The sequence below is a fragment of the Topomyia yanbarensis genome, chromosome 2, assembly GCF_030247195.1.
Source record: "Topomyia yanbarensis strain Yona2022 chromosome 2, ASM3024719v1, whole genome shotgun sequence".
Classification (NCBI taxonomy): Eukaryota; Metazoa; Arthropoda; class Insecta; order Diptera; family Culicidae; genus Topomyia; species Topomyia yanbarensis.
In genome coordinates, this window is record NC_080671.1 from 356,446,269 (window position 1) to 356,459,326 (window position 13,058).

The 13,058-nt window shown below is 36.1% G+C and overlaps 1 protein-coding gene across 1 annotated transcript in view; it reads left to right on the plus strand.

Moving 5' to 3' along the window:
* The first annotated feature begins 4,800 nt into the window (after positions 1-4,800).
* Positions 4,801-13,058, plus strand: part of LOC131684301 (fatty acid hydroxylase domain-containing protein 2-like) — a 48,115-nt gene continuing 39,857 nt past the window's right edge. The window contains exon 1 of the mRNA XM_058967035.1: positions 4,801-5,252. Within this exon, the coding sequence (XP_058823018.1) occupies positions 5,153-5,252 (100 nt within the window). The 5' untranslated portion in view covers positions 4,801-5,152. The remainder of the gene's footprint in view (positions 5,253-13,058) is intronic.

Genomic DNA, 13,058 nt, shown 5'->3' on the forward strand with positions numbered 1-13,058 from the left:
GCATCACTGGTATGTAGTATTGTAGACGCTGTGCTGGATTTGATTACCGTTGATAAGTTTTCTTTAGCGATTGTATGTGTATGCAAAGCGTTGTACGTGCAATAATAGCACTTAGGGTCGATTTCTTCACCCTCGCTTAGCGCTTAAGCCAAATTAAACATACTGGTGAAACTGATTTAAAAGATAAGCGAGGATGAAGAAATTGGCCCTTAGTGTTTTATATTGTAATGTTAGGTAAAAAGATATAGGTTGATCCCACCGTATTCCCACAAGATCATCAATGGGGCTACTAGTTTCTTCATGTATTCCCGTAACGGATTCCACTTCACCCAAATGCAACATAATTTATGACCATAAGTACTTGCTGACGGATTGTGTGGTCTTTCACAAGGAGATGATTATTCTATCGTTGTCACACACAACCACGCATTTTAAATTTTTATGCAAAATGAATTTTTTATTGTCTTGCCATTTTTAACGTTATCAGAACTGTAGGATGATGGAACTGGATAAAGCCAACGTTCGTAAACATCAGCCCCATTTTTCCCGTCAGTAAATATACCAAATCGCGTATATTCAGTCCTACAAGAAAAGGCCGAAAATCAAGAGCCACTGTATTTGGCCAGGGCTCTACTTTTTGCTTCTGAAACTTACTCATCTCGATAGGTCACCAGATAAAGAATAAAAGCAAAGGTTTCTTTTGTCCTTCAGATTATGTGCACAAAATTCAGTATGTGTTCTTTGTCGTTCGCTTCACGTTGGCTTGAACGGAAACAGAAAAACCTTGTTTAATCAACCAAGTGGTGTAATTGTGCCTTTCTCTTTTCTCCAAACTATGACTCCATAGCTGGATATATTCAATCTAATGGTGGAATTGTCTAGGGGAGGGGTGGTGAAACACATTTTTTCTACGATTTAATTTTGATGATAATACATGTCATTTGTGTAACCAAAAGTGACGCATAGTTCCACTCTGTTGTTAACCAATACATATATTTTTCCAGCTGGTAAAATTCACGGGAAATGACTTTTTTGGATAATAAACAGTCGATGGTAAAATGTACCAGTGTGCCCCATGGGTAGGAACTATGAAACACGACGTCGTCTATAGTGAAATATTCTTGTTGTAAAGTTTATTCTTTTGTTCTGACAAACTAAGATCGTAACGGAAAAATCCAGAATATTTATTTATGAAAAAGGAAAAATCTAGAATTTTTATTTATGTAAAAATTTGGCCTGGATTAGATTGACGATTTTCAGAGTAATGGCAAAACTTTTGTATATGAGAGGTATAAAGTAAACATTATGATGGTACAAATGGGAAACTCCTATAGGATCCCACTAACCAACCTGTATCTTCGGAACTGAAAGTCAGATCTGGATGAAATTTAATAGCAGCTAATTGACGCATTGCATCAAACAGTTTAAATTTAAAAGGTGTTAATTCTGAACATTGTCAGGTTCTTCGGGGCATCTAGGCCGTCCTAAGTGGCCAAGGTGATCAAAGCGACTACGGACCTGCAAATTTAAGTGATTTAACACTGATTCTAGTAAAATTTGCATCATCTAGATTCATGGTGGTACCAATTTGTATGGGGTTTTACTGTATGACCGCACTTCTCCACTAGTAACTCCTGGACCGGATGTCGGATCAGAATTAAATTCAATGGAAACCTGTGCCTTTCATTTGAGACTAAATTTGAGAAAATCAGTTCGGTCATCCCCGAGTAACCGATGTGCGATTGTTGGTCACATACACACATACGCACACACACATTTACTGAGCTGGACGAAGTGAGTCGAGTGGTGTAAGAGTTTCTGCCCTCCGGGCCTTTGCAAGGAATCAATTTTCGGACTGATTGCATAACCTTTCTAGAGGAGTAAGACAAAATATAAAAAATTCCCGTGTGATCGGATTTTTTACTCAACTCCGAAACCAATACTTCGTTCGAATGTAAATACTGTACCCTTCATTTAAGACTAATATTGTGAGAATCGACTCAAAAAATTATGAGAAACAGCTGTTACTCTAATTTCGGAACTTGGCCATATCTTCGGATCTTTCGGAATCCTCAATCGATCTCAAAGTGGTCACAGAGACTTTGAGTTGCAATTAGTTATATAGGAATTTCGCATAAGACAGAACTCCGATTCCAATGGAATTTGACAGCAGTTAATAGGGATGCTCTAGCTTTCAATTGAGACTAAATTTCAGAAAATCGAGCCAGATATTTCTGAGAAGCAAATGCGAATTAAATCTAGGAACTTTACCGCTCTCCCAAAGCTTCCGCTTCCGCCGAAGATGTCCACAGTCAATATAGGTTTGATTGGGGATCAATGAGCTGAAACTATAAATTTAAACAATTTAGCACATATTTTCTAAAGTGTTGAATCTCTTAGATAATCTTCTGATTCCGATTTATTTGGAAATTCCATCCGTCACCACGCTCTTCTACCCGCAACTCCGGAACCGGAAGTCGGAATTAAATTAAAATCAATAGCAGCCTATGCAAACGTTGTACCTTTCATTTGCGACTAAGTTTGCTGAAATCGGTTCGACCATCTTCGAGTAACCGAAGTGTGATTTTTGGTCACACACATATATACACACGCACACACAGACATTTGCCGAACTTGACGAACTGAGTCGAATGGTATAAGAGACTCAAACTCTCTCTCTCTCTCTCTGTACCATACTCTGCAAACTTCAATATAGGCTACTTGACGCGAAGTGGCCGAACAATATACTAAAACCGACCGTCAGGAATTTGAACCAATTTTAGGGAAAATCATTTATCTGGGGTCAATATATAATTTGGATGTCGATTGAACCACCCCTCGGACCTATACTGTCATCATTTTCGGGAATTTTCCCCAAGGTTGGAACATAAGCTTCGATTCATATATGGGATCAATAACCGGTAGGTTAATGTGGTCAAAGCGACTTTGGCTAGTCATTAGTGATCTAGACCAGCAAATTCCAATAATTCTAAACCCTTTCCAATAAGTTTGGCACCAATTTAGTATCATGGTGGTACCAGTTTATATGGTAATATACTGTGCAACCGCACTCCGCAACCCGTAACTCTGGAGCCGGAACAGCGATCGACAAAAAAATCAATAACAGCCTATACCGCTCGTTTGAAACTAGGATTGAGTAAATGATTTCCATGAAATTGTATTGTGAATTTTGCCAATACTCAAAATAATGCAAAAGCTACAAAACTGTGACTAAAAATCAAACTTTCGTCGAAGCAAACATTAATGCCAACAAAAAATCGAATTTTAAGAAGTTTTCTTTCCTTTCTAATATGCTCATATAAGCCTGCCTAGCTCCAGTTTTCCATTTTAAGCTTACAACTGATCCATTCTTCAATACCTATACTTTCATTTGTCATATTTTTTGTATCTCTTACTCATAAAGTTGTCGAAAATGAGCATAGCGCAGTTGGTAAGTCGATTTTCCTGTACGATTGGGTACTTGACTTCGATTCCCAACCGCGCACATAAGGTTAGAAAATTTTCTAAACTGAAAAGAGATGAATCACCCAAACATTATAGAGATAACTGAAACAAAATAATTTACCAACAAAATCGATAATATAGAACTTCGCTGCAATTAAAGCATAATAAGGTAATAGAAATTCTGAACATTGATAAATTTAATACTCAATGCCTTATTTAAGAAATTCTTTAGAATTATAATTTTTGGTATATTGAAATTTGTTTGCCTTCTTGCAAAAGGAATATTTGGCTGCAAAAGCAATTTTCTAAGTTTCACAATCGAATTGAAATTGTCCTATTGCAAAAATTAATAACATGATAAAACATTGCAAATTGGCGAAAATAAAAAAAAAGATATCATAACCGACAAGCCAAAGGTCATCAGTGCACCTGCATGTTAATCATTGCAACCTAACTGTAACGCACGTGGCCATTATTTTGGTTCATGGAGCGATACGACCTTGCTGCTAGATGTCTGCAAACGGACAGAAACGAGTAAGTGCATATGAACAGAGTTTGTCACCTCTTTCTTACACAAAGAAGTTCTATTGTCTAAACAAACGACGTTACACTGTTTACAAACATTCCTCTGCATGACTATTGCAGCTGTCGAATGGTTTGGAACACAAACCCTGGCAGTGAATCTTTTTCATTTTACTCCATGGCAACCTTTAGAAACTGTTCAGTTTCAGTCGTACATAACTACGGTACCAGCAAATTCGGCCAGCATAATAATGAATTTATCACTTGAAGAATGATAACCGTGTGTAAAATTTGGTTAATAATGAACGGATACCCTATGAAATGGTTGTAACTAGTATTACCTGAACTATGAATTCGTTCGTTAAATCTGCTTACACGTTCAATTGTAGGCCTCGAACTGAGTAATTACGGCAATTACAGACGGACTAGCCCGAACGCACTTTACCGTGAGACGCAAAACAAAAAACCTAGAAAGGAACGTTCGAAGGTCAAGATCAGCTAACTCTCGATAAATGGATGCATGCGGAACTGTGGGTACCCATCTCGACAAATTCACCAAACCAAGCAACAATTTGATCAATCCACGTTGTATAACGATAGGATACAAACATTACTTAGAATATTTATGATCGCGTCTCCCGAACCCCCTCGAACATTATCCGCCGAAGAAGTATTCCTACACCATCAACACTACCACCATCAGCACAACATGGGTAGCGATCGAACTCGTTGGACAGAGCACACAGCGATGGCCAGACGAAATCGAACTTTGCACACATCTCACCGAGAGCCCCCAGGACGCGTTCGCTCGCTGATTCAACGAAGCCGCCACTTTTATAACCACACAAATGCAAGATGTGCTACGCGTCGCTAGCAACGTACCACCTGTGTTGCCGAAAAAAAAACTCCCAAACCGACTTGAGTTAGAACCCAAGATTTCGCACGTTGGCTTCAGTAGCACGCGGACAACCGGCGGCTCGCAACGCTTTTCCAAATCGATCTCGCGGTGATTGGTGCGCGAAGTGAAGTGAAGAGATTTTTTGGCAGAATTGATCAGTGCAAAGCAAAGTGTTGTACAATAATTTAACTGTGCAACCATTGAATAGTGAAGTGATCTGTGTTTTCTAGCGGTGAAAGAGACGCGAAGAAAGTGAATTGGGCGAAAATGTTGGATCCATTTGCAAACGTATCGATAGGGGCGCTGCGAGACGCCAATACCAGCTCCTTCTTCAGCGACAAGTGGAATGCCTTTCTCGATGTGATTGGTAATTAATCATTGTTATAAGCCGATAGCATAGTACGAGTAGAACAGTGCGAATTCAAGATTTTGAAAAAGCCGGTAGAAATGTTTTTGATGGATAGATAAGCTAATGTTAGTTTCTGAAGCATACATACTTGACGGATTTTGCGCCGACTCGTCTAGGAAATTAGCAGCTCCCTCACAGAATGTAATGAAGCTTTGTCGGTGTGGAAGTCTATTCTATACTTAATTTTCTAAGTTTAAAGCAGCTGAATCTATACCTATACCGTTTTCTATCAAATATAATTGTAAATTAATGAGACAAATTTGACCTCTAAACAGCCTTTAGAAAATTGCCGAAGTGTTCATTTAAAACAACGGAAATCATAAAAAATGCATCGATACACGATGTAGAAAAACATTTTGAAAACTAAACTAAATTTACTAAAAAAATATTGCTTTAGATATTATAGAAAGAATCTTCCTTACGAGATAGACAGTTTAGTTGCCCGTAAGTCTTCCATACATTAAGACATTCTAGGGAAAATCTCTTACCTAAACCTTTTTCTTCAGATTCTTTTAATTGCATTTTTTATTTTGAGTTTTTGAATGCAAACATATTACTAAAAGGCACTTCATCACCTTTCAAATGACATTCTAAATTAATTGTGGAAAACAATAGTACGCTAAGCTGCTTAATTAAACAAAGGCTTCATACTCACAGAATTTCAATGGATTCTGAAAGGACACCGACAACCGTTGATCGAGACGACAGGTGTCGATCGTCAGGCACAATTCATGCTTGGCGTCATTTAGGAATGTCTGTTTTATAGATTAATCAAAAATCAAGCATTTTTTCTGTGCTAATCGATTAGTTCGATGAATCGGATGCAACTCATTAGTAACATAATGCGAGTGTTTTCAAAGAATTCTTTAAATTAGAAACATTTAACTTAGTTCTGATGTGTGTATGACACGACATTTATATAAATACAATTATTGATGGAGGTTTTCCACATACTCTTATCAATAAAATTCAAACGAAAAACTTAGCCCAAGCTTGGTTCAGACATTTTTTTCTCGTTTTGGCGCTAGCTTTCGATGCGTTCTTCCTAAGAAGTAAATAGGATTAGACCCATTATGTACATGAAGGCCACATTGCCTAATTTTATCTGACGCTGAATCAGATACTGATGTAAGAAAGTTGAATTGCAAATTTCTCGAATTATTAAAGTGTAAACGCAAGTAGTATTTCCTTTCCAGGACCAGCGTCTATACTATTGCAACTATGCCGAGAGGCAAATTCTTAACTTTATATTATAGACGTTCAAATGAGCGATCGAAAATTAAAGTCGGAAGAATAGAACATGCTTCCCAAAACCGTACGGGTTCATATAGTGAAATATAAGCTTCAAGCTTCATAATCGAATTAGAGCTCTTCGTTGGAAGAGTCGCACAGTGCCGGTTTTCCTTAAAATCCTGGTCAAAAGTTGAAAATTTCATGGTAGTCCTTTGTGTTCTAGTACGTATATTGTCCTTCAGATGATGTTGCCGCATACTATTTTAAGGAAAATGATCAAAATTTCTCATATTTGAGGTGCTGGAACTAGAGGTGCCCGCCGCGCCGACGATTCCAGGTAAAAATAGCGCCGTCGATTTTTACCTGTAATCGGCGGCGCGGCGTACACCTCTAGCTGGTACCAGGAGCGGATCCAGAAAAAAATTTCGGAGGGGTCCAAAATTTCGACTTTGAAATGTTCATTGTACAATACGTAATATGTAATATCATCATTTAATTAATATCAGTTTTGGTAATCGAATCTGGTTTGGAATAATTTTGAAATTAAAATAAAATAAATATTTTAAAATTTCTCAAGAAGTTAAAAATTTTCGGTGGGGGGTCCGGACCCCCAAGACCCTCCCCCTGGATCCGCCACTGGCTGGTACACATAAACGGTTTAAACCGCCGCGTTTTACTCATATCTTTTATCGAGCTCTCGAAACATCAGTAATATTCAAGTGTAGTTGGGTATTGATAAAAGCCAGCTTAGAATCTTGAACAATGGAAAGTTATACTGACGGTATGGATTTTATTTATATGTATAGAAAATCGATTGTAATACTATGCTTAAGATTCCACCGAGAACGTCTCAATAGGCGGCCATCATTGAAAATGAAAAAAGCAATTTTTACCAACAACGGTTGGAAAAATCTTCATGAAAATGAATCAATGTATTCGGGGCATTGGTGGAGTATTGCTGATCAATTTTCATGAAGATTTTTCAAACGGTGTGTTTTACAAGATGGCCGATATTTCAAGCTTTCTCAGTTAAACCTTAGACGTTACCAGGAAATACTGACGTTTGATCGTGCAAAAGCAAAATACATCTAGAGATGAATCATATGACTGAATACTCCGGCCGTGACTTGGCCATAAAGCTCACTTTGGTATACAGTCCTGCTTGGCGAATTTGTATTTGAGACGGTTGCCAGTCGTACTATATCAACAAGCATGACAACAAAACTTGGTTGCTCCAACCTGTACCAGAAAATTGTATGTGCTTGTTCTAACCAAGTATAGAGCATATATTTTAATGGACGTTTCATTGTAATAATGGATTTTAGACAAATCCTATGAATCTTAGCTTTAACTTAGTATTTCGCTTGTGTTCGTATTTTTGTCATATTCAATTAACTACACACCATTTGAAATTCGATACATTATAAACGTAATTGGCATCCACTGGAACCATTAAATCTTCATTCGCGAAAATTTACTCATATTTAGATTAAAATGTCGGCCAATCTGCATCCGGCATTTCGAATTTTGAAAATCTGATATCAAAATCGTAATCTGCGGCTCAAAAACACCGTGGGGTATAAAATATATAAACAAAATATAGCCGGTTCTTACGAGATATTCTAGACGCATTTTAATCTTGAATATAAGGATATACGGATCACTCTACATACGGATTTTCAATTTTTAACAGGATTTTGGCCGGTGGTTCACCTTTACCGATTTTTTTGAGGAAAAACTTTTTAAGCTACTTAATGCTGAGGGACCGCACTCAGATTTTTAAAGTTTATATCAGATTTCTACATTCTAATATATAAAAATCGTTGATTTTTCGAAAATGCTTAAATTTAATGTAAGTTTGATATGTTGTTGAAAGTTCTGAAACATGAGCATGTGCAGATTTCCACAACTTCAAAGAAGTAATTGTGGAGAATTAACTATTCAAAAATAGTAAGAGAATGGTGTCTTCAGTAAAAGTGACGATAACATCATTAAAAAAACTTTGTTGATAATATGAAAGCTGCATGAATGCAGCATATCGAGATATAAAACGGTATTTCGGAAATTTGTTTTAATTGTTAATATAACTTTTTAGTCTACGCTTCAGAGATTTATACTTTGAATAAAATGTGCATTCTATTGTTTATTAACAGCAGACATATAGTCTCATACATTTCTATGCTCTGAATATACATAGTTTTCATGTCTTCAGCAAAGTTGTTAGAAATAATATTTTTGAAAACTTTGCTGAAGACATTAAGTCTCGAACTAAATTTGCTTGAAGAGTAAATTCTCTTTAATTACTTCTAGGCGAGTTTACAGTCAAAATTATTTTATCAGAACATGTGTGTTTCACGTTGTAAAATTCTTCAATTATACTACACATCCAAAGTTAACAGTTTCTAGTGAATGTGATTGGGACCGTAAAAAAAAGTTTTCGGTCTTTTCTTTTACTTCTCTTTACTATCAAAGCTCACAGCTTGAGAACGAGTTCTTGTTTACGAAATTATACTACACCATTAAAAAAATCAGCATACAAAAAAATAACCACCAAATTGATTTTTTTTTTGAAGATTTGGTAATCCCATTTCTGCTAAGAGGCTATCCAGAAAATTGATAATACAACAACAATCAAAAGCACCTAAAGCGATTCTGACTAGCTATAGACAAATGGAAAATGTTATTTCTCATCATTTCTCATCTACTTTTAGAAATATTATTCTAGTTATTAATCAAAACTACGCCTTATCATAAAAAATACATTTACCGCAAATATTGAATTGTATGCAATTTTTCGGTAGGCGTTAGGGCTGCAGTTATTATTGCAATGTTGGAATTTCGTCCTTCGCTGGTCAAAAAATGAATCAAGGTATCAAAAATAAATTGTTTTATGGACAAGCAACCTGTTCAAACTTAGCTTTCCATTCGAAAAAAATGTCGCTGATCCATATTTTGGAACGGCTCTTCAAAAATGATCTCATAATAATTCAGGCTGTTATTTTATTTGATGTAATTTGACAACTATGGGATCATATTTAAGAGATCAGTTACAATTCCTACAATTTTCCAAAAATCCTCCTGATGCTTAAAACAATAGGTTCTCCATGTAGCGATCAGACAATATTCTTCCAAAAGAAGTTTGTACAATATATAATTTGATTAGTCAGCATCAATAAATTTATTCGAGCCGATTAATTTTTGTTTTGTGGGGGGGTTGGTTTTAATCTACCCATAATATGTGAACATAAGTCGTATATTTTGAAAATGTACATACTGCTTTTGGCAGCAAGGAGCTGAAGGAAGAAAATGTAGAAAAGCTTGGAATAGGGTCATATGAGCAAGCTTAGAGTTTCCCGAAGACTTAACCCTTTATCTTCTACCGCAGGAGTCACTAAGTTTTGATATTTTTAAATGCGAATAATCAGAGTCTGCGGCATGTCCGGACAAGCGTAAAGTGACGTAGTACCTTATGCTATCGGAACCGACTTTTTTAAGTTTAAGTTTTTTTCCAATTTGATTCATGCCTAGATTAGGATTGTCGCTGGTGTTCCCATTGTTTTCGCTTCAAAACATGTTTGTTTTGTTTTCTGTATATATCTGTCAAGATGCCGCATGTTTATCTGGTAAAAGTCTTCAGTCCACATTCTTGGTACACGAAGAAAAATTTAGCTTGTTTGCAGCCGTTTAGTTTAGTTGATGTTCAAATTGGTGAAATACAGAGTTTGCATATTTTTCATTTCCGTCTCTTTTATACTGCTGTGATATTTATGCATTCAAGGCATGCATAAAATTTACAGCAGAAAAAACGAGAAGCAGACCGAAAAATAATGTGAAATTTGCTATGCATAAAATTTGGACTCTAAAGGGGTTAGTGAGGCATTGTCGTGCACTATAGGATTCTAGAATTATACCTTCCCTTATTTTTCACAATTTTAACTTCTAACTTTACACACATACTATCTTTCGAAAATTTAATATGAGACCGTTGCCTTAAAAGTTCATGCGATCAAGTTTCCAATTTGTATAAAATAACTTTTCAACCGATTTTGAAGACAAATAGATTTTTTATTCGGAATTAAATGTTTTCTCAAAATTTCTATCAAAACAAAGTCGTTTCTGAACAAAAATGTTGAGCAAAACTGCATAGTATTTTTCACAAACGAACATAACATAGCATATCGTTGCAAAAGGTCAGTTCTTCTTTTTTCAGAACACTTAAAAAATTGAAAATTGGTTGAAAAATGACTGCATGGAAAATTTCGCCGAAAGTTTTTTCTATAAATCAAGATTTTTAGGGTATGTCAAATTGATTCAACGAGGTTTCGTGTTGTATTTGACCAGACCTAAAACTTTTAACAGATCACTTGAATAGTATATTCATTTTATTTCATTTTATAGCACTGTGAAACCTAACCTAAATTTACTACGGTAGATTCGAATTACATCATATAGAATTAATCTAAGGATTCCATGAGAAAATTGCCGTTGTGGTCTGTATTACTCTGATAGTTACAATATTTTGACACAAGCGCAATTTTTCAAAAAGACGTAAAAGTTTCTGCATGAATTACTTTGCAAAAAATGTTCAGTTGCCATATTTTGTACAGCAAAACTACCCGTAATACAATTACATATAAAATGTTTAATTTATCTTTTTTTGTTATTTATTTTTTTAAGATGAACATTTCATTTTGTGGAAAATGCAGGGGGCGTCACGCCTGTCATCCGCTATGGAGATATACCAGGAGGGTGTCACTCCTGTCATCCGCTATTGAGATATACAGACTTTGACAGTAGTCAACATATGTGGGCCTAGCCGGCTCTAGGCCCATGTCGCCCGTGCAATAGCATTGGGTTGTTTTGATTTCAACAAAGGCAGATGTTGACTAGGACAAAATGGCTGCCTAGCAGGGGCCTGAGATATACAGACTTCGACAGTATACAACATATGATGGGCCTAGCCGCTTCTAGGCCCATGTCGCCCATGCAATAGCATTGGTTTGTTTAGTAGATACAGAACACTAGATTAGGATTGTCGCTGGTGTTCCCATTGTTTTCGCTTCAAAACATGTTTGTTTTGTTTTCTGTATATATCTGTCAAGATGCCGCACGTTTATCTGGTAAAAGTCTTCAGTCCACATTCTTGATACACACAGAAAAATTTAGCTTGTTTGCAGCCGTTTAGTTTAGTTGATGTTCAAATTGGTGAAATACAGAGTTTGCATATTTTTCATTTCCGTCTCTTTTATACTGCTGTGATATTTATGCATTCAAGGCATGCATAAAATTTACAGCAGAAAAAACGAGAAGCAGACCGAAAAATAATGTGAAATTTGCTATGCATAAAATTTGTATGTGGCATACTATTATAATTTTGATTTAAGGCACAGCAATTTCAATACTTTTCACATGATATTTATGTGTGACAGATAATTTTGATGTGCTGCTACAAATTGCAAACAGTCATGTGTGAAATCAGTAGATTCAATATAGCGATTTTTCTCGGTGTAAATTTTCGACTGTTATTGTTATGAAATGAAAGATTTTGTAAATGCCGCACAAAGAAATGAAAACTTATCAAAATTCAATTCAGGTTTAGAAAATTTGTGCATTCTATGTAATGAAAATACACCAGCCACGAATGGCCATTGTTTTGCTGGCATTGAGACACCAGAATGATTAGTCGCTATGAAACGACGATAGAGGATGTTTTTTGCTTTTTTCTATTTGGCCCATTTGACAGTTATATACCTGGATCAAAACAATGATGTTCCTACCACTGATACCAGCGACAATACTAATCTAGTGTTCTATATCTACTGGTTGTTTTTATTTTAACAAAGGCAGATGTTGGCTAGGACAAAATGGCCGCCCACGACAAAATGGCCGGATAATTTTACTATAAAAAATTCGGAAATTGCAACATATAACGAAACATATTTTTTTTAAACGATGCATTCCGAGCTCCTATGCTCTTTGAAAAAATTGCACTTGAGTCAAAATTATCTCAACTGTGTAGTTACAATATTCATAGTTAGGCGGAGACACTGAGCGGAGCCGATTGAAGATGTCAAATGCGGGAACCAATCGATCATGACGTCATATAACACGTTCTATTTGGATGTATATGGAAAAAGTATTCTGATTATGGAGATAATTATTATACTCTTTTCTTGTGTTATCGAGACTAGATAAACGAAAAGAAACGAGAGGTATTGGCACAAGTATGAAACCACGTCATATCTTCAAATTCATTTCGCTATACGTACATGTAAAGTTCTTACTCACGCCGATAACAATAAAACCAAGCTAGTGCTTGAACATTTGCATGGGGTGAAACTGTTTTCATCCAGAAATATGAGCTGCCAGTTTTCCGACTTTTATGTCCGCCGAACTATGAATATAGTAACTATAATTGGTTGTGGAAAATGTTTAGTCTTACATAGCGTTGTAAAGTGTACAGTTTCATCGAAATCAAAGATTACAGAAGATTTTCGGACAAATGTTCGCGGAAATCGGATGATGTAAACG